This window comes from Rhincodon typus, unplaced genomic scaffold, assembly GCF_021869965.1.
Source record: "Rhincodon typus isolate 14 unplaced genomic scaffold, sRhiTyp1.1 hic_rhity00002499, whole genome shotgun sequence".
Lineage (NCBI taxonomy): Eukaryota > Metazoa > Chordata > Chondrichthyes > Orectolobiformes > Rhincodontidae > Rhincodon > Rhincodon typus.
In genome coordinates, this window is record NW_025968137.1 from 227 (window position 1) to 25,000 (window position 24,774).

General features: G+C 37.1%; 1 protein-coding gene across 1 annotated transcript; it reads right to left on the bottom strand.

Moving 5' to 3' along the window:
• Positions 1-323: 323 nt before the first annotated feature.
• Positions 324-24,768, bottom strand: LOC109913402 (Golgi-specific brefeldin A-resistance guanine nucleotide exchange factor 1; the record flags this gene model as incomplete). The annotated part of the gene is made up of 10 exons (XM_048593215.1): positions 24,759-24,768; positions 22,098-22,158; positions 14,476-14,530; positions 8,831-8,912; positions 7,829-8,088; positions 5,603-5,798; positions 2,568-2,779; positions 2,380-2,478; positions 1,066-1,260; positions 324-507 (listed from the first exon to the last, which is right to left on the bottom strand). Coding segments are annotated over exons 2-10 (1,306 nt in total), but the record flags the coding sequence as incomplete, so codon positions are not given.
• Positions 24,769-24,774: the final 6 nt, after the last annotated feature.

Below are 24,774 nucleotides of genomic sequence, written 5' to 3' on the forward strand. Positions count from 1 at the left end.
AACATGCTTACAACTCTTTCATAGACTTGATTTCTAGAAGTAAATTACAGGAAAATGTAATTCTTTATAGTACTGAAACTGCATCCACAAAATGCAGCCTAAGCTTTAGCAGCAAAGTAAATAGCCTTACCCTACACATTTCAAATAATAACAATGACAGATACTCGGGACAAAAACTTTCCTTGAGAGGCTTTCTTATTTCGTGATTGCCTTCATCTAACCCTGACAGTACGGCCATTGTCAAGCCTATCAAATATGGCAACCAACCCAGTAGAACTTTCTTATCTGAAAAACAGACAGCCTCCACTGGAACTATTGCTTACCATTTGGAATGTCTTTATCACTCATTTCCAATGTCAGAGTGCTCCCATCTCTTTTGTCCAGCTGTAGAGTGTTATTGAGAACCTGGGCTTGACAATGAGCCTCGGTACTGTCAATAACTGTTAATAAAGCCTCAAGTGACAGCAAGTGAGTGGTGTACAGCTGTCCAGATACAGGAAAAGCATTCTAAAAATGGAAACAGAGAGTTGTTCAGTAAAACTGACAGAACAGATGCAATTATTCTAAAGGAGTCATATTTTCATCAAAAATCCAGAGAGATTGGCTGATATTCTTCTGCACTTTGTTTGCGATCTTAAAAGACAGCAAACTTGGAGAATAAGCTTGCATCTTGAAATAAAGTAGGGTGGAACAAAGTTTTAAAAACTGTAGTATAGGCTTGATCAGTAGGAACAACTGCAGTAATTCTCAGACAACATGGTATTAAAACATAGTAATTTATCATACTGGAATTAATTTATGCTTTAACAAGAAATTAAACAATTAACTTGTGTATTTCCCGTGAGTGAAAAATATTAGTATTGTTCCATAGCAGAATTTTCAAGCCTGCTTTATATTTCCTCAATTTTAGAATCACTAATAAGTTAAAAGTTAATCAGTGTTACAGATACTGAATTTTTTGAGAAAGTTCTTTTATTTGGAAAATTAAACTAAGAAATGCCATGTTCAAGTTGATAGAAAGCCCCTACATTTGAAAGGATCAATAATTCCCTACAGACTGTTTACCTTGGAAAGTAGCTTGGTAAGATCTTCAAACAGATTACAACAATAGAAATCGCAATCAAAGTTGATATACAATTCTGTGGCAAAGCTTGGGATTCGCCACAGTTGAACGAGTGCCTCCAAAGCCACTTCTTTCATCTCATATGGCATTTTTGGATTCTCTGAGGTGACCAGTTCCATCAGCTTTTTCAAATACATCTAGAGATGACAAAACATAAGCTTTCTATGTATAATACCAGTTACAAATTCCTAAACCATAAACTATATCAGAACTATAAATGGCTTCAACCAGCAAGACATGGTCTCAACTACAGTTCGAAAACATATTCCTCCAACAGTGCAACATGACAACAGAAAGCTTGTCCAACTGCAAAATGCCAGTTTCTTAATTTTGGAATAGCTTCTTCACTGTGACCAATATAATTTTTGAATCAAACACAACAAATCAACAAAAAAAAAAAAAAAAAAAACAAAAAAAGTATTTTCATGGAAGACAAAACTAATCTGCATTCACTATATCACAAACGTGCAAGCTGAGAGATAAACTACTATTACATGCAAAATACTGGTTAGAAATAACTGGAGTTCTTTGCTATGAATAGGTACATAAAACTCTTCATCAGAAAAATGTAGAGTGCTTAAATTCTTCCCCAAAACAAATGCATTTTGAAGTCATGAAATAGAAGGCAATATTAAAAAACTCTTTTGTTGGAAACGTTGAAGACATTTTTGTAACTTGTTTACAAATTAAAATCAACTCTATCATTGCAAAAGAACAAGGAAGCTATTCAGTAGGTTCTATAACAGGTGGCTAATCCAAAAGAATAACCACAAAGAATTGTGGGTGCTAGAAATCTAGAACAGAGTGTGCTGGAGAAACACAGCAGGTCTGGCAGCATCTGTCAAAAGAAAAACAGAGTTAATGTTTTGAGCCCAGTGATCCTTTGCCAGAAGAGACAAAAATATATCCACAATTGTAGAAACCCATTTTAAACCCCAATATCCTAAACAAGTACCCTTTTAGGTTCATTACATCCACAGTCACCCCTCGTTGCACATCTAACCTTTTACTGGGCAGTTATAACGTAATCTTATGAAAATGAAGTCAGAGTTTAAAATAAATAACAAAAAGGATTGAGAGAATTTGATCTTCTGAACTCCAAACAGCATTTTATATCTCCATACCAAGATTAAAGTAGGGTGAGGATGATCATCATGGTCAGCCACCACAAAGCCTGATTAATGTGCATGTGAAGCAGGTTCTATCTGCTTTGCCCAGTCTGATTATACTCAGCATCACCATTAAATTCCACCTACCTCAAGTTGAAATTTAAGATGTTCCCGCATACTTTCAAATAAAAGGAAGCACAGTCGGAGAGAAGTGGCATACAAATTAAGACGTTCCACAGTTAAAAGCTGAAAAATAGTTTAAGAAGCACTGTTGTTATATATTCTCGTTACAAATTCACTAGTCCAAAAAATCCAATGAATTATCAAATACTCACCTGAAACAGGTGCCGACAGAGTTCATCTTTAACAAGACCAAGCAACGAAGTATAGTTGGCGATGTGGGTTGATTCCAGTGCTATAGTAAGTAACTGTAAACCCATATGAATCATCACATCAGAGTTGTGACGGTCATGTGGATTGGTAAGGGAGATAAGGAAACGAAACAGCTCCCGTATACAAGGCAAGCCATATGGAACCAGAGCTGCACCTGAAAGAGATGCACACACGCATTAGTATAAATTACGTAGAACATAGAGCATATAAAACGGCTATTAAGGGTCTTGTGGTGCAGTGGCAGTGTTCAAATCTCCAGGCAAGAAGGTCCGGATTCAAGTCTCAATCACTGTGGAAGTGTTTCATAACATGTCCGCACAGGTTGCATTAAATAACAATAAACAGGCCATTTGTACAACCTGCCCTGTGCTGGTGCTTATACACTACGAGCCTCTTTATAGAGTGTATGAGTACACCTTATTTCAGTACACCTGTTTAGTTCCTTTCTGAAAGTATTAAAGTCAATTATCATATTTATTTCCTTCAGTGGGTATCTCATATTTTAACTATACTGGATGTATAAATTTCTCCTTGTTTGTGCATTGAATTTATTCACAACAATCTTGTACTTATGTTCCCTGGTTTGAATTCTCCCACACCTTGGATTTTGCAAAGGCAGTACTTGCTGACAATTTGCAACTGCGGGCAACTTACATGTGCTAATTCGCAAACATGCATGCGCACGATTTCAGGCCAAAACGTCATCAAAAATTTATATGTGCCATCATATCTAAAGGCCGCAACGTGCAGTTGCAGAGCAGCACCAATACATGTCAGCAAATGCAGTATTCTGCAAAACACTTTAAACCTGTGTTCTCAATCTTTTTACAAGCACCTTTTTTCTTCCCACCTACTCTATCCAGACTCCTCAGGATTTTGAGAATTTCTATCAAATTCTCCTCCTTCTCCTTTAAAAGGAAACATGTCTCAATTTCTCCAATCTATCCCCATAACTGACATTTGTCAGCACTGGAAGCATTCTCGTAAAGCTCTCCTGTATTCTCTCCAATGCATTCACATTTGTCCTATGGTATGGTGCCCAGAAGTGTACACAATTCTCCAGCTGAGGTCCAACTAGTGTCTTATGTAAGTTTAGCATAGCTTCCCTGCTCTTTTACTGTATTAATGAAGCCTAGAATATTTCACGCTTTATTATCAGCTCTCTAATTGTTCTGTCATATTTAATGCATTTGTTGCGCCTGTATAGGACATTGGTTAGACTATTATTGGGATACTGCATACGATTCTGGTCTCCCTGCTATAGAAAGGATGTTGTGAAAGTTGAAAGGGTTCAGAAAAGATTTACATGGATGCTGCCAGGGGCTGGGGGTTTGAGTTATAGGGAGTGGCTGAATAGACTGGGGCTATTTTTCCTGGAGTGTCAAAGGCTGAGGGGTGACCTTATAGAGGTTTATAAAATCATGAGGTGCATGGATAGGTTTTCCATGGGGAGGGGGAGTCAAAAACTAGAGGGCATAGTTTTAACGTGAGAGGAGAAAGATTTAAAAAGGGACCTAAGGGGCAACTTTTTCACACTGAGGGTGGTGCATGAATGGAATGAGCTACTGCAGGAAGTGACGGAGGCTGGTACAACTGCAACATTTGAAAGGCATCTGGATGGGTATACGAATAGGAAAGGTTAAAGGGATATGGGCCAAAAGCTGACAAATGGGACTAGACGGCATGGACGAGTTGGACTGAAGGGTCAATTTCTATGCTGTATGACTCTTTAACTATGCAAATATATACCCACATCTCTCTGCTTCTATACACCTTTTCGTACAACATTCTTTGAAGCAACCTAAAATTTCATAAAACCTTCTAAGTGACGTTTGGTTTCTCTTCCAAAATACAGCTGCACCTTGACTGACCAAGAGGTGCCAATCATGGCTCTCTACACATCTCTGTATCGTGATATCACAATTGGGCAAGTTGAAGGGACAGATGCCAACTATGTCAGGGACTGAACAGCGCCAACAGTGTTATTAAGCACCATGCTCTATTCAAACTGAACCAACTTCTTCCGCCAAAATGCAACACCCCATTCTTATCAATGATAAAATTAATTTTCCACCTAATATCACCTTTCTCCAACAGTTCCAATGCCGCCATATATTATATCATAATTTTTCTCAATGTTACCTATACACACTAGTTTACTATCATCTGAGAATTTTAATATCGAATGACTTATTCCTAAACACAAATGTAATTATGAGTAAGTGGCCCCCAGCATTGTGGAATATGATCTTCCACCCACCTGAGTAATAATTACCGTTCACCATAACTGTTTGCTTTCTGTTTTTTGCTTTCCATTCAGCTGTCTGTCCTTACTGCATATGCCTTAACTTTAGACACGAGTTTACTATTACATATCTTTTCAAAGCTTTTATAGCTTTTTCATCAGCCTTGTCTAATGCTTCCGTTATCTCTTCAAACAATCGTATAAGTCAGTTCCGTGCAACTTAATTTCCAAGGTCGAAAATTAAGAAGAAAATTTTCTGAGCAGGAACTATTTAAGTCACTGAATGAAAAAATAAATACAGCAATTTACAAATTAGCATTGTGCGGATACTATTCTCATTTCAATTTTTCAAGTTCCAGCACTACATTTCCTAAAGGTAAGCTAAATAACTTCAAGACTGAAATATTTTTAGTTTTACTTGTCTTGCTTTGCACTTTTAAGTTACATCAAGGATTCAGTAATTACCTCTAACAGCTGTGTATAAAAGCAGTAGTTCAGTCTGCATCTTCAATTCAGTATCGACAGAAATAGGTTGTACATCACAGTTGTGTAAAATTTTCAAAACCCAATCTGAACATAAATCAACCAGGCCAATTAGCATTTATGATACCAGCGCATTGTAAAATGTTTAAAGATGCAAATTTGATTTAATATTGAAATTCATAATTGGATCCATTTTATCAGCATTTTGCACACTATTTAAAATCAGGATATGTGATCACTATTACAAACCTTCCTTTTGTGTTGACTGTGTAAACCTAACTCCACGAGGGTTAACATAGTCCATATCATGTACTTCATGGATTGAAGCAGTATCGGACATTTCCGTGAGGGAGTCGCGATCTTCAAATACTTCTGGAATAGATTCCACTGACATTGATTGAGCCTTTTCTTCCTTAGGCAAAAAGCCTTCTACTCTTCCACTCTTCTAGGAAAATAGTAAGCTTCATGTTAGCTCATTTGCATGGTACAATTTATAAGATATTTTCAAAAATTGTTCAAACCTTTGATGTGGTCAAGGGCTAACTGTCTACTTGAGACGAAGGCAGTTCACCAACATGCATGACTTATTGTCACAATCATAGATAACCCAATTGGTTTTTAAAAGCTTCTTTAGACATTACAGATATAGAAGGCCTGACAAAGAATTGAAAATAAGTGGAAAGAAAAAAATTGTTTGACACAACCATAAACCCAACAACCAGAAAATGTAGACTTGACCTCACTCAGTCAAGGAGAACAAGATTGGTGAATTGGAGATGGCAATGTATATATCTTTATCAAAAAGAAACGAAGAAACTAAAGTAAAGAAACAAACCATTACATGAGATTTTTGAAACATGAGTACCCATCAGATGAGCCTCTGGCTGTTATTTCTCACAACAGTCCAACTGTATGATAAAATATACAATCTTCTAATTGGTGGAACAGCTTCAAAATGTTGGTCTACTTGGGACAATGAACAATAATAGTGTTGCAATCATTACGCATCAAACCTATGTCTTTTCTTGGCCTTGACTAGTAATATTTCTATCCCAGACAGGAGACTTTGGGTTCAAGCCCACTGTAGAGACTAGAATCTGGATTGGTACTCTAGTACAGCATTTGTGAACTATTGCACAGTCTGTGGTTCAATCTTCAGGACAAAGCTTTCTACAAAGGCTATATTGCTTGTTTATGGACAAGTACAAGGTCCAATTGTATTATTCCAAAGAGAGAAAGGACATTCTCTCATGCCCTGGATAGCATTCCTCTCTCAACCAATACCACCCAGAATATAATCAGGTCGCTTCTCTCATTGTTTTCATGGGAGCATGTGTCAGGTATGTTGACAATATTTCAAAAGCAACTCTCTGCTTAGGATAATGTACGAAACACTAAATGCAAGTTCTTTCTTTCATATTGCTACATGAAAATGTGTGCGAAACAATTTGAAAATATGTCAGTTGAAATGTTTTGCTGTTTAGATAGGCAAAGAAAATAGACTTTGCTGTGCAAGTGTTCGTAGCCTCTTGAGCTGCTCCACATACAATAAGATCATGGTTGATCCAATGGTGACCTCAAATCGGAATTTCCACCTACCTTCCTGGCCCGATAACCTCTGCTTTGCTTAAGAAGAATGTATGTACCTCAGCCTTCAAAATAGAAAAGAATTCCAAAGACACTCAACTTCAGAAAAGATTCTGCTTCCTGAATTTTAAACGGGCGAGTCCTGAATTTTAAATAGTTTTTTTGACCTCTAGTTCTAGATTTTCCCATAAGAGAAAATATCCTCTCTACTTCTGCCCTGTCAAGACTTCTCAGGATCCTATGTGTGTCAATCAAGTTACCTTTACAATTCTAAGCTCCAGCAGTTACAAGTCTAACCGATCATGATAAGACAATGCTACACCTACCCGCAAATGCCAGGTAGTCATCTAGAAACCTTCTTGGAATTGCCTCCAATGCATCCACTTCCTTCTTTAAATAAGGTGGCCAATACCATATCTCATACTCTACTCATGGTCTCATTAGTGCCCTGTATAACTAAATATAAACTTATATACTTTCGTGTTCAATTCCTCTTGCAATAAATGATCACATTCTATTAGCTTTCCTAATTGCCTGCTGTACTTGCATAGTAACCTATTGCAATTCATGCACGAGGACACCCAGATTCCACTATATTTCAGATCTCTGCACCAGTTAGATAACATTTTTTTTCATTTTTCCTGCCAAAATAGACACTTTCACATTTTCTCATATTATATGCCATTTGCTACATTTTGCCCACTCACTTAACCTATCTGAATCTTTTGTAGCTTCCTTATGTCCTCTTCATAACTTGCTTTCCTACCTACCTTTGTGTCTTTAGTTTGAGTGTGCAAAATGAAGCAATGACCTAAGGTTTGAAGATAACAACTGAAAAGGGTGGGAAGTAAGTAATTATTAAAAACCTCCATCAATCGTAGCATTTACCTGCGATTCTTGCTGGATTTGCAGTTCTAACATTTTCTCTTCACCAGGCTCAGTGGAAGGAGTATTTACTGGCGTGATACCTGTAGTATTGACCTGGTCAAGATCTGTAAGATCTTCTTTTGATGTTGTCTTTGAAGAAAGTTCCATACCGCTGTCCGTGGTAGGGCTCGAGACAGTTGACGGATTTTCAGAAATAACAGTTGAAATGGAACTTGCACTGCTTGTTGGTACAACTGAATGTTCTAGGAAGGGTGTTTCACCTTTAAATGCAACAAGTACATCTTGCATATAGATTCACAAGTCACAAGCTTAAACTGAGTAATTATTCATTCATTTTTTTCAACTCATGAGACTTAATAACATTGTAATAGTGGTCAAATTACAGACAATGCATCACTTTAAGTTCCTGTGTCCCAATTCAACAAAGATCAATTTGTGGCTTTAAGTTTTTTTTCCAGAGATTGCACAGTATATCTGGACTCTAATGCTAAGCATTATAACTTTATAGCTGAGTAAAATCGACACCACAAAGAGAATGTGAACACTAATTTAAAATCAATCATTGCCCTCCCACTGACTCCTTTTCAAGTTAACCAAATCAAGATTAAAGAAAACTTGGTCACCCCTTGGTAAAAGGTCCTTTATTCACTAACTAGAAGATGATTTCTTCTCTAAATTTTCTTCAAGACTTTTTTTTATTTAAAAAGACCTCACTGATTACATTTAGAAATGATTACAGATTTGGATTGTACATGAGATAATTCAACTAAAGTGCTATTCAAGAGAGACAACTGATTTTCAATAAAACAGAATTTAAATTGGCTGGAATTCTTCAGCACCTTTCACAAAAAGGGCTGATTTCACAGATTCCTCATAAAGAGCAAAGGGCAAAATGTTAAACCATACCTGGATGATTGTTTAAGTGCTGAGGTACAGAATCTATTGAACTGTGCAAAACTTGGCCTGGAATGGACAGTTGCTCTGATGTGAGGGGAAGCTTACTTGCATGACGAGACGGTCGTGGAGATTTCTTCTGCTTTTTCCACTTTGACGAATCACTCATTCCTCCTGCTCTCATTTTAAGCTGAAAGTTGAATTGTAATATATAAAGATATGGGCACTGCTTTGAAATTCTAAGACGCAGATACAGAAAATAGTTTTACTCACTTAGATATTTATTCCTTCAGTTTTTCTTTGCAGTGGGTAACACTCATTTCCCAATACTCAATCTACTTCACAATAAAATGTTTTCTTTCACATTCATTTTAAAATGACAAAAGCAATTCCTCAGAATGAAATCCTTTTCAAACAGTTACCATGCCCTTGTTACAATTAAATGAGAAAATATATAAGATTTATTGGAAGGTGACCAGAAAACTATCAGACAACGGTACTTGGACATGGCTGCAGCTAAGTGCAGATCTCAGTTGGCTTATGATTATAAACTGAACATCAGCATCAGACCTTAAACTTGAAATAACATTTTTTTTAAAAACTTACAATTAATATTATCCAAATTGAGGGCAAGATATTCCTCATCTCAAAAGATCTTATTCAGTCTGCATAACATGCATTCTAGGTACAACAAAAGTCGAGCTAGGTTGAATGATTCGGAAAAACCACTTGCTGAACTGCAATGGAACCAGAAATGCTGTTTATCACAGCACCACCATTCAGTGAAAGCCTTTGTACAAAGTATACGCTGGAAGCATTTGAGGGCAGGGAACAGCCTTCTTTATAACCTAGTTCCAAGTGCATTCAACTTGTACCCAGGGCAAAAACACAGATGTTAGGAAATACAGCTTAACAATAAGTTTCACTTGTGTTATCCAAAATGATTAATTCTGTACAAACATGGCAATAGCTTTAGTAATAAGTTAAATGCAAGTGAAAAATTACATGGGTAAACGTAAACAAATATTGCAAATTGCTCAGCTTAAGGTTCAGAACTTTTAACTCTGATTAAAGCTTTATAATTAAGACATTTATAAATTTTCCTCTCATCAGGGTTGGGCAGAATCCATGCAATTTCAGTATTTTTAGTTTTGTTTAAGCATTTTAACACAAATTTTATTTGAATTCCAAGTGTTTGACTGAAACTATGCAGCCTTTATAACATCTCATTGCAGTTTAAATGGTTCGATATAGAGTTAGAAATTAAAATAAATGTGTCAGTAAACTGATGGACGTAATTAATTAATTACTGCATTAGTGCAGCTTCTAAGAATGCATTTACTAAGTTAATTCTCTCAGCTTCAGTTTAGGTTACTTTCAGTCTATATTTTTTCCCCAGTGAATTTCAATCATTCCCAACAGAATGCAGCAATGTCCTATATTAGCTTCAATTTTAGCTGTCTGCTTACAAAATCAGTAGATCGGTCATAAATAGTTTTTAAAATTTATTCAAGGGATGTGGGCATCACTAGCAAATCTATAGTTTATCACCCATCCTTCATTATGTATCCCCTTTGCACTCCAGAAGGTGGTGGTGAGCTGTCTTCTTCAACTACTTTGGTCCACAGTGTAGGTACATATACACAATGTTTTAGGTTTCTGATACAATGACAACGACAAAGCAGTAATACAGTTCTGAGACATGATGATCCATGTCTTAGAAAAAAAATCTAGAGGAGGTGCCTGTGACCCTATTTGCCTACTACTCTTGGGTTTTTAATGCGGTAGAGATCATAGGGTTTAGAAGACAACGTCGAAAGAGCTTTGGCAAATTGCATTAGTGAGTGCTTCTTGTACTGCCACTATGCATCAGTGATGGAGAGGGTGACTGAACGTTTAAGATGGTGAATAGTCTGTCAAACAGACTGTTTTATCCTGGGTGATTTTGACCCTTGAGCGCTGTTGGAGCTACACTCCTCCAAGCAAATAGACAGTACACATCACACTCCTGCTTTATGTCTTGTGGATAATGGTAAAGTCTTTGGGGAATCAGTGATGAGTTACTTGGCAAAGAATATGCAACCTCTGACCCAGTTCAAGACAAACATTAACATAAAGACTCCAAAACCAAGTCACAGCTATTCCTGCGCAATAAATTATTAACCTCTTACTATCTTTGAAGAGAATAACCAAAATACTCACAGAAGTAAAACTTTGATGAAATATTGTCATAACATCTAAGTGGTGCTTGCAATAATGGCAGTCATATTTGCCTCAAGTTTGTACTTCCTCTGTGCAATTCATACAATTCTGGTATGATCTAAGCAGGTTCTTCAAAAATAAATTATTTTCACTCAAATTCACAAGATATCTCTCAGAACATTTAGCCTAATATCTAGTGAAAAGTGAATTCCCACTATCAAGTTTAAAGGAAATTAATTATTCGCACATAAAACTGAGCTCCTGGGCAGCAGCATATCCATGTATCCACAAACAAATCCTTATAATTTAGTTATGCATGGAAGATTAACAATGCAGAAAATTATCAAATAAGTTAAGTCTACCTCTTCAAAGAACCTATGAACCTCTCTACTTGTTAATAACCCCTCCTCATACATTTCAGAGCAGATTCTCACTTAAATTTCTTGCTTGGATTTAGAACTATTTCGTAGGCTACAGCTGTAAATCTGTACTGTCAGAATGTCAGCATTGTTAGTAAAATTACAATCAATCAATCATTCAGCACTCTCCTCCCACCAGCAGTTAAAGCCTTGACCCATCACAAAACATCTGGTCATCTCCCATGCACTGACACATTTTGCATCAGACTAACATGCTTACCTGCACTCGTTTGTTTTTCCATGAGATAGTGTAAGCCTCGGAGGAAAAAATTGCAGTTGCCAGTAAATAGTAAATAAAAGTATACAAGTTGCAAAATGAGTTGTGATAAAAGGGGTTAAAAAACATTTCTCATTTCAACACTAATAAAAGGTGCTGTTATTTAATTAAATGTGAAAGCTGTGATAATTAAGATGTGCATTATAATGCACACTTGTAAGAATTTAAGACAGAAATTCATGCCTTAGGCTATTCATTTTAGTCCAACATCACTTGAAAGAAAAGCTTCCAAAGCACAAGCATCACATCATGCAATACTTGACACAAATCATGCACCATATTTAAAAGTATAATAGCAGGGACATGTTGGGTCACGTTAAATATCACCTTTTTGTATTATTTGGAATTACCATTTACTTGGACTTTAACAAGACAAGCCAATTACTGACATCTTACTTGAAAGCTCAATTACTGAATGTTGGTAATGGTACAGCCTAATTGCAAACACACGCAATGTATCCTTATTCAACATTAGGTCAATTTGAGTACAACAGTTACTTATTCTGATCTGAGAAACTATAATATTACTTCAGTTTACAAGCTCTTGTACACATGCTCCAAAGACATTTAACCATTTTCACCATGCTCGAATAAAAGTGTTTATTTGTCTGGAGCAGGAAGATATTATTAAGCCTCCAGATGAAACATCTGTGCCACAAATTTTATAACCAGTATCAGAATTTATCAATGTTATAAATTCTTTATCACTACTGATGGAAGCACAATGTATATTTCGATGTATTCTTCACAAAAAAAATATCAGTGTCTTATATGGATGAAAATAGATGGGATAACATGTAGGGAGTCAGAACCTTGAGTAGAAATAATGGTGTGGCTGAAGAAGCATTATTTTGGTAAGCTTGTGGTAACAGAGAGGTCACAGACACTGCAGTTGAAAGAATACTCATTAATGATGCACTGGTAATAAGCAGTAGTAGAGGAATGGTGATGCATGCAAGGACGAATAGGTGAAGGAAGATGTGACAGTATGAAGCTATGGACAGAAACTGAAAGCAAAAGTGAGAAACTGAAAATCTGTTTGACAGGGAGTAGGAAACCAGTAAAGCCTGGTAATGACGGGAGTGACATCAGTGCGAACTACAAAACTCGACACCACCTGAGACAAAGCAGCTCACTTCATTGGACCACCTTAAACATACACTGTTTCCATCAGTGTCTACAAAGTGTGCCAACTACAAGATATCACTGCAGCAATTCACCACAAATTAATTTCTTCCGAACCCATGATTTCTACCACCCTGAGGAACAAGGACAGCAGGTACACAGGAACAACACCAAGCACATGCGAACACCACCACCTGCAAGACCTCAGTCAAGTTATATACCATCAAAAAATCATCACCTCTTCACTGTCTCTGGGTCAAAATTCCATAATTCTCTACCCAACAGCACAGAGTTTATCAACACCACAATGACTATAGTAGTTCAAGGAGGCAGGTCACCATCACTTTCTCAGGAATACGTAGAAATAAACAATAAGTACTGGAATTGCCAGAGCACGCATGTCTGATTAACATTTTAAAAAAATGATATTCTAAGTTAAATTTGGAAGTCAGCAAACATCAGACAGTTTCAGCATCAAAGTAATGATGGGCTGGGCTGGAGTTTTAGCCATGGTGGTAAGCATTAGTTAAAAGACTCCACATCCCACAGGAAAGATTTGGAGCAGGAGGCTCATATTAGGATTGAATAGGGTGGCACTTTGGGGTTTACCTCATTGCACCACAGATGTGCAAGTACTGAAAGAAATTTCAATCCTTTCTGGTGTCAGCCAGTTGCTGAAAATTGGGTCAATAGTTCTTGCTTCAGATTCTGGTGAGAATCAACATTGCAAGTGGAGAAGTAAATTTGACTTCCTAATCACAAATCTCCTCAAAAACAGTGCCAAGAATGAAAAAGAGGTTTGGTGGTATGGGCAGGGGAGAGTTGGAAAGTTTAAAAAACAAAGTAATAGGAGAAAAAGTAAGACTGTTTAAGAGAGAGAAGGGTGAATTAGTCCACATTTTGATCTACTCTTTCCAATCACTCAAGCTCTTGGTGACCTCTGGAAAGAATTACAATAAAGCAATGCTGGCACCTCAGTAAAAATGTTGGCCAATTTAACCAGAAATGCTGGATCTGAGATTCAGTTCTCAGGAAGGCAGTGTTGTAATTTCAAACATCAATTCTAACTTTGAACCATCTTTCATCGTATCCACTGATCTGCATTTGAAGAGTCAAAAATGACAAACCATGCTTAGCTAAAGGCTGAGCAATTTTGTGTCTTTTGTATGTTTCTCACATTTGGTTCACAATCACTTGCGTTTTCTTCAATTTTGAAACAACGCAAATTTTATATCATCACAGCATTGGCATCAGTTATGAACCTTTAGGCAATGACATTTGTTCTTGGAACAAAGCAACTGCCTGTATTTGAACCCAAGAGATTGGTTATTTGTGTAGCATTTGCACCAGTACTTAGAATCAACTTCACAAGCTGTGACAGCAAGTGATGGTACAGGATACCCAAGATAATTGCCAAGGCTACAGTGTTTCCTTTTAGCTAAGAAAAAGATCTTGTGTTGTGAAAATTCCAGTGAACATCCAATTCTTGATTTCCTGTCAATTAGTGATTTACCATCATGGCACACTTTCAAATGTTATTATTCAAAACTCTGGACTCTGAAACACAGTAAAGAACCAATGCCAAGCACACCCAGTCAAAAGTAAGAAACTATTGCTTACGAACAAGTAAAACACAGATACAGGACAGAATAACTCTGACACACTGCTCTGTTTGAGCCAAAATTCACCATGGACACTACCCAAAACAAAAGCAGTAGGAATCTTACTACCTTCTTCATGCTGGCTCCCACAAAACTCTTGGCTTCTTCTTTAAACTGAGGTAACCTATAAAAAAGTTAATAACTGTTAGAAAATAGCAAATAGAATTCAAGGGCAGTTTCTGAAACAAAAAGCCTTTTTTGACATATATATTGTTACAGTTAACTGGAAGAGTGTGCTGATAATAGTGCCCATGTTCCATAAACTGCCCCAAAATGTATAAAATCCCAATGAGAACACCAATTTGCTTGACAGGCTGCTGCCTAGGACTAAAGTAATTCACACCAAATTTCGTCACCAACAGAGAAGTAACTATCATAGAATCCCTACAGTATGGAAACAGGTCATTTGGCCCAACAAATCCACACTGCCCCTCTGAAGACCATTCCACCTGGACCCATTCCCCATGTCTAACCCACCTAACCTAAACATCCTGGACACTATGGGCAATTTAGCATGGCCAATCCACCTACCCTGCACATCTTTGAAATGTGGGAGGAAACCGGAGCACCCGGCGAAAACCCACGCAGACACAGGGAGAATGTGCAAACTCCACAGACAGTTGCCCGAGGCTGGAATCGAACCAGGGTCCCTGGCGCTGTGAGGTAGCAGTGCTAACCATGGAGCCATATCTGGTAACTATTTAGTTAACAGCTTCAACTATAATAAAAGACAGAGAAAGGATTTTGAATCTATTATGCAACTTAAACCATACCCCTTCATAAACAAAACACACACACACACACACACACTCATAATTTAAAAAAGAGACAAAGAATTTGACACAGACACCATGGGCAAGAAAAGAATATAGATAGTGAAAACAAAAATCCGAAGATCAAAAAACTCAAATTTCAAGTATGGATTACATTCTCTGTCCTTTTTATTGACTTTCCACACTGCACTGCTGTCTGAGGTTGACTGTTTTTCTATTTGATAGTTGACCAGGTGAACCTAGGTTTTGTTAGAACTTTTTTAAGCAATACAAAGTGATGGATGGTTTCTGTTTTTTGGCTCTAGATATTTCTCTCCCTGCTGCCCTGGTATTTATGCGTTTAACATTCTGCAGTTCAACCAGAAGGCAAAATTTCCTTAACTTAAAAGTTCCTTGGTGACATTCAGTTTCAAATTCTCCCTCCCCATTGCTTCAAAAAGTAATGTACTACACAAATCAAAAATATGCAGCACTTCACTTTCAATTTGGAACGCTCTCTCAGAATTTCAACTCAATTTCCACTTCAGTTTATAGTCCACAAAAAAAAGGATGTGGCATAGTACAATAAGGTAAAGTCATCGTAGTCCCAGAAGACCACATGGTTGTTCTCTCATCAGAGAAAGACGACTAGCAGTGGTTTAGCTTCTAGGTCACGATATCTCAAGGCAAGAGGAAAGGTTGAGAAGGAAAACCCATCATCATAACCTCAGCCTGTGCAGGAATTGAATCCACACAGTTGACAATACTCTGCATTGCAAACCAGCTATTTAACTAAGCTAACCAACCGCTCTCTTAATATACACACCAAATGCATGTAAAATATAGAATCCCAGATTAATACAGTACAGATCCACTGAGTTTGTAACAGTCCTTTCAAAGAACAATTTATTGAGCCCAACAGCATGCTCTTTATCCCTGCATACCCATACAATATTTTCCAAATTTACCCAATGCCTTTTCAAAAGCCACTATTGAATCTGCATCTACCATCCTTTGATGCATTTGAGATCCTAACCTTTTATAGTGTACAAGGATTTTCCTCCTGTTATACTGGATTTGTTCATAAATCGCTTTAAATCCATGCCCGCTGGTCATCAACCTTCCAAGTCAATTATTCTACTATCTACTCTATCTGAACAAGATTTTAAACATTTCCATTAATCTCCCCTTTACCTTCTCTGGTGCAAAGAGAACAAGATGCTTCTCCAGCCCTTACAAATAGCTGCAACCCCACAATGGGTCTATTCCAGTAATTCTCTTCTCTAACTTCTCAAGCCCTCATGCCCTTTCTGAATAATACTTTACCCTATGGATAGTTAAACCAGTTATCAAGCTTCTCAACGTGTACTACATACCTCTACTTATGGACCACAATATACCAATGACTTTATTAACTGCTTTCTTAACCAATCACCTGAGATCAGCAGGCGAGAGGGGAACCATGGGATAGGCAGTCAGGATGAACTACTGCCTGGTGGCAGCATTGAGCTTAGTAAGACTAGGGGTAAACATTTTAAAAGTATAATCTTACATAAAATCTAAGACTGCTTGCCTGAAATGGAACTTTATACATCATATGATCCACAGGTAACTTAGTCCTGAAACACACATCCTTCAATTACTTTATTTTCCATCTACAAATTAGACATTGTTTACAAGCTCACTACCATTATTTAAATACTGATTGATGACAAATTCACTGTGAAGACAGCTTTGGCTTGTTAACAGAATTTAACACTGAATTTGTGAAAAGTAAAGTATCGATCATAAAAACCCAGAATATTTTCCATTTGTCTACATGCTCTTTCTTTTCCACATGTCAAATCAGCTTCTACTATAAAATTGGATTTCTATGCCATTCAATTTCAAACTCATTCATTGGAACTTTATCCAAAAACAGTTAGTAGTTTTCAATACAGGGTGCCAACATCCACCTTATCCACAAACGTGCTTCTCCTCCACATTGACTGCTTCATTCTTTAGCCCTTTTTCATCTTGTTCCTAATAGACCTGCAGTTTCTTCATCAATTTTGATGCCTTTTCAAACAGAGGCACAATGATTCCAAACCTTGACAACCTTGTCAGGACCAAGCAATAAAACACCCTTCTACTATTCTTGTAATCCTAACCAGTTCTTGCATTGTCAAGAACTTCAGCTTGCATTTCATGCATACATTATTAACATCACTAATTACTTCTGTGGGTCCGAAGAAAATCAGAGGTTATTCAAAAACACAAGGAGAATTAGTAAAGTTACGAAGTTTATTTTAAGAATATTTCATTTCACACTTATTCCCACTCCCAAATGTTTGAAACAAAGACATACAGAAGCATCAATAATGCTGTTGAATAGCTAATTATGACACCATTAATTGCAGCTTTCTGTTTGGTTTAAGGACTCATTAATCACAAATTACAGATTACTATACTCGCACCCCATTATTATTGAATCAATATATTGTTATCTCTACTTACCATGTGTGGTTATAAAATTGAATACAGATTTTTAAAATTAAAATAGAGAGATGGTGCTCCTGTAAAAGGTTAAGCATCTACTTATATCACATTCAAACCAGCTAAAAGGTTAGGAATTAGCAGCTATTATGTAATCCTCTGTGGCAGCACCACAAAGTCACAGAACAAGAGATTTCTCATCTGTTCTGCATAAAATGTACTTACAGCTGAGAGGGTGATCATTATGCCAATTTCCTCATAAGCCAGGAATGGTAAACTGGCCAATGCATTTACTTAAACAACCATCATCTAAATCAGCTCTGACTCAAGAGGGGCATAAGGTAGAATCTAGGAGGAATCACCGCCTGCCTACCCAGCTAACTGTCAGATAAAGGATTCACAGCACAGGAGAAAATGTGACCAATTCAGCATAGCAGAATGGATGACAAGGCAGAAAAAAAAACTTATTTGTTAAAAGGATATTTGTCCAAATCTTACATTTTCAGGGACTTTTTTAATTATACCCCGATACAATCTTAAAACACTCGAGTTGTTACAGTCAACTCTTAACAGTTCACAATGTCAATCCATGACTACCAAATAAACAAAAATGTTAAACACTGTAGGGCTTTTGAATTTTATTCTGGTTGCAGCACCTACATACTCCTTTAAGAATACTTATCCTCCACAGCCAGTAGGTGACTGCAATTTGCGTTAATTGCACTGCTTCATTACAACAGAACTCAACATTTAACAGATCAGGTATTAGGTGGGTGGTCAAAAAACAACAGGCATCAGTGTATTATCGAACAAGCTGCTTCACAAATTGAGCTAGAGAATAAATAGATTTGATGTTCTAAATCCCACCATACAATTTAATCTTGTATTTTACCACTTGTACTGTGATTCTTCTAATTCCACAACATCTGTTCTTCCCATAAGCTCTCTTCATCAGCAGTGTGCATGGAATAGTACTACCAAGAGCAACCATGTGAATACAAAACGAACATACCCTTCAGGTCCTCAACATTTTACTGAGCAGAACTCATTACAGAAGACTTCCTAATATTAAAAATTATTTCCATATCAGAGAGACAGGTCTGATTTGTTTTTACAGATTACTCTGGTCTTTAACATAGTAAAGCATTTAAGGATGATTCAAATATCTTGCATATGCTACACATTAACTAATATATCACACTTATTAATTATAGCTCTTCTCATGCCCAGAGTGTCTGAATAATCATAGAATGCAGAGAAGTCACATCTACATATCAATACAAAAATCTCTAATACTTAAAATAAATCACCAAATTTTAACAGATGGCAAAATTGCTTTCGAAATTGAAGATGATTTTCATTCAAACTGCATTCCTGAAAAGCTCAGCAGTGACATCTGGAAAGTACTAGCGAAGTTAAAACTGTGGACATTGCACATTAAATAGACTGTTAGAAATTAGATCATGAACGTGGACTGGAGAAGCAATAAAAACCAGATTCAGAATTTGGGGTGAGAGCAGAGGGGAAACAAAGCAAACAAACGATCATGGTGAAATCAAAAAATCCACCAATAAACACAGATACGACAACGCTAAAGAAACTTGCTGAGATGTCACGTTTCCAGAAATCTGAAAAGACATCTCATGTCTTTGCCAATTACAAAAGATCAAAAGAGCGATAACTTCAGAAGAAGCACAGATAGAATTTGCATAAAATCCACAGGACAGAAATTGGTCACTGAACCCAATTATTCTGCCATGTTTATACTTCACTTACTCTAAATACCTCTTCCCAATCTACCTCCACATCTTCCATTTCCTTCACTCTCTTTCAGTATGCTCTAAGGAACTTCTTAGATGCATCAAAACTACCCATTTCATCATTCCATCTAAGTTCTTCATCCTATCACTCTATGAAGAAATTTCTCCCAAATTCCTAATTTGTTCTGTCAGTGACTATTTTGAATTTACTCCCTTTTGACCTGGCCTCACCCAAAAGTAAGCACAGTTTCTCTATATTTGTGATCTATAACTTTTGCATGCTGCAATTGAGTTTGATTATTATTCATATTGATCTCTAAGGACCTACTCTGCCAACAACGTCCTTAGTTTTAGTATAAACATACCCAAAAGGAATATCTGCCAGTTTTCAGGTGGTTAGCCTTAGATCATTCTAAAGGGCAAATCCAAAGAGCTAGTGCTTAGTCAAATCAGAAAAAAGCCCTACTGCTTTGAAAAATCTGTACAAGAAATGTAAAGAAAAAGATGGAAAGGAGATTCCAGTTAGTTGTTAACAAAGAAACAGGACATAAAAATATATTACATTCAAGTAGATGTAAAAACAAATGCAAACTATATTAAAAAAAGGGTGTAAACAAAATTTTCACAATTAGTGGTCCACAGACACCACTAATAGCTTGGACATATCAAATGTCTAGGTCAATTTTCCCGAATATTACTAGATTAATATTACGATAGTCATAGAAGACTTATAAAGTGTAATTGTCAGATCCAACTAACTATTTATGGATGGAAATGTTAGCACAGTTATTTGAAACAATGACTGCAATTCTCCAATTTCTGGTCTAATTGAGGGGGTAAATTAGGATTAGGGGATGTGACTTGCTGTCCCCAACACCAAGAATATTCACTGGATCACAGTTCCCATCTGTTTAAGAGCAGACTGGTTAGCCTCTTGGCCAACTGCAAACCTTGGCTGTAGAGTCCTGCCTCACTAGAAGTCGTCAGCAGAAGCCTGCAGCTTCTGGGTCCTGAAGACCATCGGTTGAGGCCAAGTCATCAGGATCCAAATGCATGGAACTGAGACTTTTCCTTTTGATTGCTGCAGGGTAGGGGTTGCAAACAAAATGGACTTAGGCATTGGCTTTCAGTGGCCTCAATGCCAGTCATCTCTGCCCTGATTGGGGTTAATGCAGCATCCTCTCCCAACTCAGCCAGCATATCGCCCTGGCTTCAGGAAACCAGTTCTTTTCACACATTGGAGTGGTGGTAAGTTGAGGCCATTAATTATCCATTTAAGGGCCTTAATTGTTGGCAAGTTGAGAAACTCCCCAAAGGACATTCTCGTCCAACATTTAATTGCTAAAAGTGGCAAGAACGGGATGATCATATCTCCAGGGACAATCCTCTCAATTATTTACCTTTCTCAATGCCTCCACAAAGGGGGTAAAATACACCCAACATATCCAATCAATATTATACGTGCACCACTGGAAGAAAATATGATTAATCTTTTTAATGTACAACGAGGCCAGTAGCATAAGGATTTCACTTAATTATTACTGCATGCCAGAAGTAGCTCAAACAGACTCAATTCTAAAGATACCTTGCATACAAATTTATGATTTTAGAAAAGAGGAAATTATATCCCCACAGAGAAGAAACACGTAGGGAACAGAAGGATAGCAATAATATCATGGATAACCAATTATAATAAGCTAAATCTGAACCCCAAACAAAACTGAATGTCACTTGCAAATATATTACTTGCAATAAAACTAAATGTGCTTCATTTGGAAACAAAAAAGCATCCCTTTGAAACGACATATCTGTTTGGGATTCAGGAAAAAAACAGAAGGATCAACTGAGCAGGAGCTACATCAGATGACCTTGCCAGCGCAGTGCGAGCAAATCTACTTGCTCACAAACACATTCAGCCACACTCCAGTTGGCACTCAGGCGTCCAACACCGCAGTATATCATTCTATCAAAAATAACAAAAAGCTTAAAATATGAGTGGCAGAGTGAACACCAGCATTAGCTGCAGATAAATGACTTGCCACAGCTGACCCTGAAAATAAATGTTAAGTTGAGAGTTTTACAGTGCTTTGATGAATAAATCAGGCAGCTACTTCGAAAAGACAGAACACCCATGCACATGTCCATTGCTGCCAGCTTACGCATACATAAACAAGCCAGAGGAAAATTTCTCCATGCACCATACATGCTGTTAATAGTTTGCTCAAGAATCAGATAGCCAAAAGATCTGGAAGTACTCTAACTGTAAGTCAACTCAACTTGTGAAATGGTACTGAAGAAATGGGATGCCTAGATATGAAGGTGGTGCAAATTATAAGGCAACAGGACACAGATGATTAAACTTATTTTCTATTAAATAGAATAACTTTGAACCAGAGAACAAAAATATTTTACAAACTTAAAAGTACATAAACAAATAATTCCCTGAGGATACAGCTGCAATCAAACTCAATATCAAATGACATACCTGTTTAAAAATTTTGCTGGTTCAAAGGATAATTTAAAAAGCCTCTTTTGGTCCAGAAAAAACCTCTTACATTTGCACTGCTCAGAAACAAAACTGCAGTGCCAGGGCTAAATGAGACAAGCCCACTTTTTTTTTTATTAAGGTATCAAAGCACAAGAAGTTAGTAGCCCCTGGTTAGCCCCGAGGGAGAGCTGTGACAGGTTAATCTCTATAGTCTACCTTGAGAACAGCAGCTGCACCATGTCTACCAGTGTGTGCTCAGCAGATTTCCTCAATAACTCTGCAGAGAGAAAAAACAAATAACACAGGTGTCATTATGCATTGCGATATTATCAAGAGGTTCCAACAAGTAGACCTCCCTCCTAGTTTTGTTTACCAAGGATTAAGCAGAGCTTATTAAACCATTTTAAATTAAACTCGATGCATTTGTCTGACACAAACAGAAGGAAGATGGCACTAGAGCACTGCCAGCCATTGTGTGAGCAGCTGTCTGTTTATCCCTTCAGTGCACTAAATGCCCTTTCACTGCTTTTAAAGTAGAATACACATTTCTGATCACATATCTGCAAACAATACCTATATATCTCTAACAGCATGACATTTAGAAAACAGAATTGGGAGAAATACAGAGCCATTTAATACTTAATGCATACTTTGCTCAAAATGATTTTTCTAAGGTCGATCAGGACCCAAAGGGTTAAAGCATAAAGGCATCCTTCAGTCTGAATGGAAAATTTGCATCAAGGCAGAAGTCCTTTGGTGACTTGCATGGAATGCAACCAAACCTTTCACACCACAATTAGCAATGCATCTTCCGTGCAAAATAGTTATGATAAATACACTACAGGTTAGCTAAATATCAAGTAATAAATATTCATAACAGGATGCAACAGGAATTTGTTCCATTAAGTAGTAATTGAACAGGCATTTCCCCTTCTCAACTGGTGTTTGACTATAAGCTAGTTACAGTGCCTTACACTATGCCTATTATGGGCCCATGGTGAAATCAGACTGCACTGACGAGTTAAAACAACCTGAAAAAGAAATATTTTTCACTAAAGCCATGGATTTTACAACATTTCTCCAGAACTTAATTTTCTAGAATCAAGATGAGAGAAGATATCTACCCTCAAAGTTGTATTTTTTTTTTGGAATTTCCATCTTAGAAAAACTGCGATGGGTATTCAATTGTTGGGAATATTCAAAACTGAGATCAACAGATTTTTGGGCACTAAACATATCAAGTGATGAGGATAAGCAAAGAGGATTGAGGCAGAAAATCAGACATGAACAACAGAGCAGACTTGGATCATCCTATTTTCTATTCCTTGCATTTTTCTTTGCTCCTCCATAACCCTTGTGTACTGATTGTGATAAAGCAATCAGAAAAGTGATAAAAGGCTACACATTTCTACAAAGAAAGAATGGAGTGGACTGAACAAAGAAAAAGAGCAAGAGTCAAACTGAAGATGCCCCTCACATCTCTGTAAGCTGAGTCAGAAAAGCTATGACGGGGCACTGGCTTACCATTGGCAAAAAGTTATGAAGAAGATATAAAAAATAAAATGAATTTCCTAGTCATTTGTAGAATCAGCATCAAGAAACTAACAAATACTTGGTTGCAATTATAAGGTAATTTGTTAATTAAGTGTCTGAAAGACATCATAATAATGGCGTGAACCCAAGGTTATGGCCATGAAACACTAGCTATTCAAAATTTGCATGTAATTTTAGATATCACTTTGTTTTACTGAGTTAATACAGAAATGCATCATGCAAAACATGTTGAAAATACTCAGTTAGATCTAGAATAAATAGAACCAATTGTAGCACTTCAATCAAATTTCTCCAATTTTGTTGTAAAGGCCGCAGAGCATATTTTATGTCCCTTTCAGTGGTTTAAAGAAATGGGTGATGTCTTTAAATCATCCTTTCTCCTTAACTTTACCCACCGCCGCAATGGGGTTCAAATCATAACAAACAACACAATATGTATTAACATACAAAATTTATCTAAGCTGCAAGGCCAAAGTTAAAACAAAAGTTACCATTGGCTATGAATTTCACTCATCTAAAGACAGTCACGATTTATGTCCAGACATCAAGTTGTAAATCTTTCACACTCAACAACAACTGAATACCTTGAACTTAACATGCTTAAGTGAAAAGCATAACCCAAATCAACTGTTACTAAATGCTAACATATAGGGGGTAAGCCATTCAGGACTGAGATGAGGAAGAATTTCTTCACTCAAAGTTGTGAACTTGGAGAATTCTCTCCCACAGGAAGCTGTTGGGGCCAATTCAATAGGAATATTCAAGAGGAAGCTGGACGGGCCCTTGCGGCTAAAGGGATCAAGGGCTATGGAGAGAAAACGGAAATGGAATACTGAGATTGCATGGTCAGCCATGATCATATTGAATGGTGGTGCAGCTTGAAGGGCTGCATGGCCTACTCCCGCACCTATTTTCAATGCTTCTATATCGCTATCATTCTTAATCATCTGTCATAAATAAGGCTGCAAGCAAAAAACATAATCAAAGACCCCTCCCAACCGGTTCCACCCTCTTCCACTGGGCAGAAGATGCAGAAGTTTGAAAACACCAACAGATTAAAGAATAGCTTCTTCCCTGCTGTTATCAGAATTTTGAGCAGACCTCTCATGTATTAGAGTTGATCTTTCTCTGCACCTTCTCTGTAGCTGTAACACCGTTGCATTGCTTTGTTACCCTGATGTATTTATGTAAGGTACGATTTGTCTGGATAGCACGCAAAACAATACTTTGCACTGTATCTCGGTACAAGACAACTACAAATAAAAAAAATTCAAATCAAAATGGCATGGACAGACCATGGTGGAACTAGTAAGAGAAACTTACCACTAAGTCTCATTTC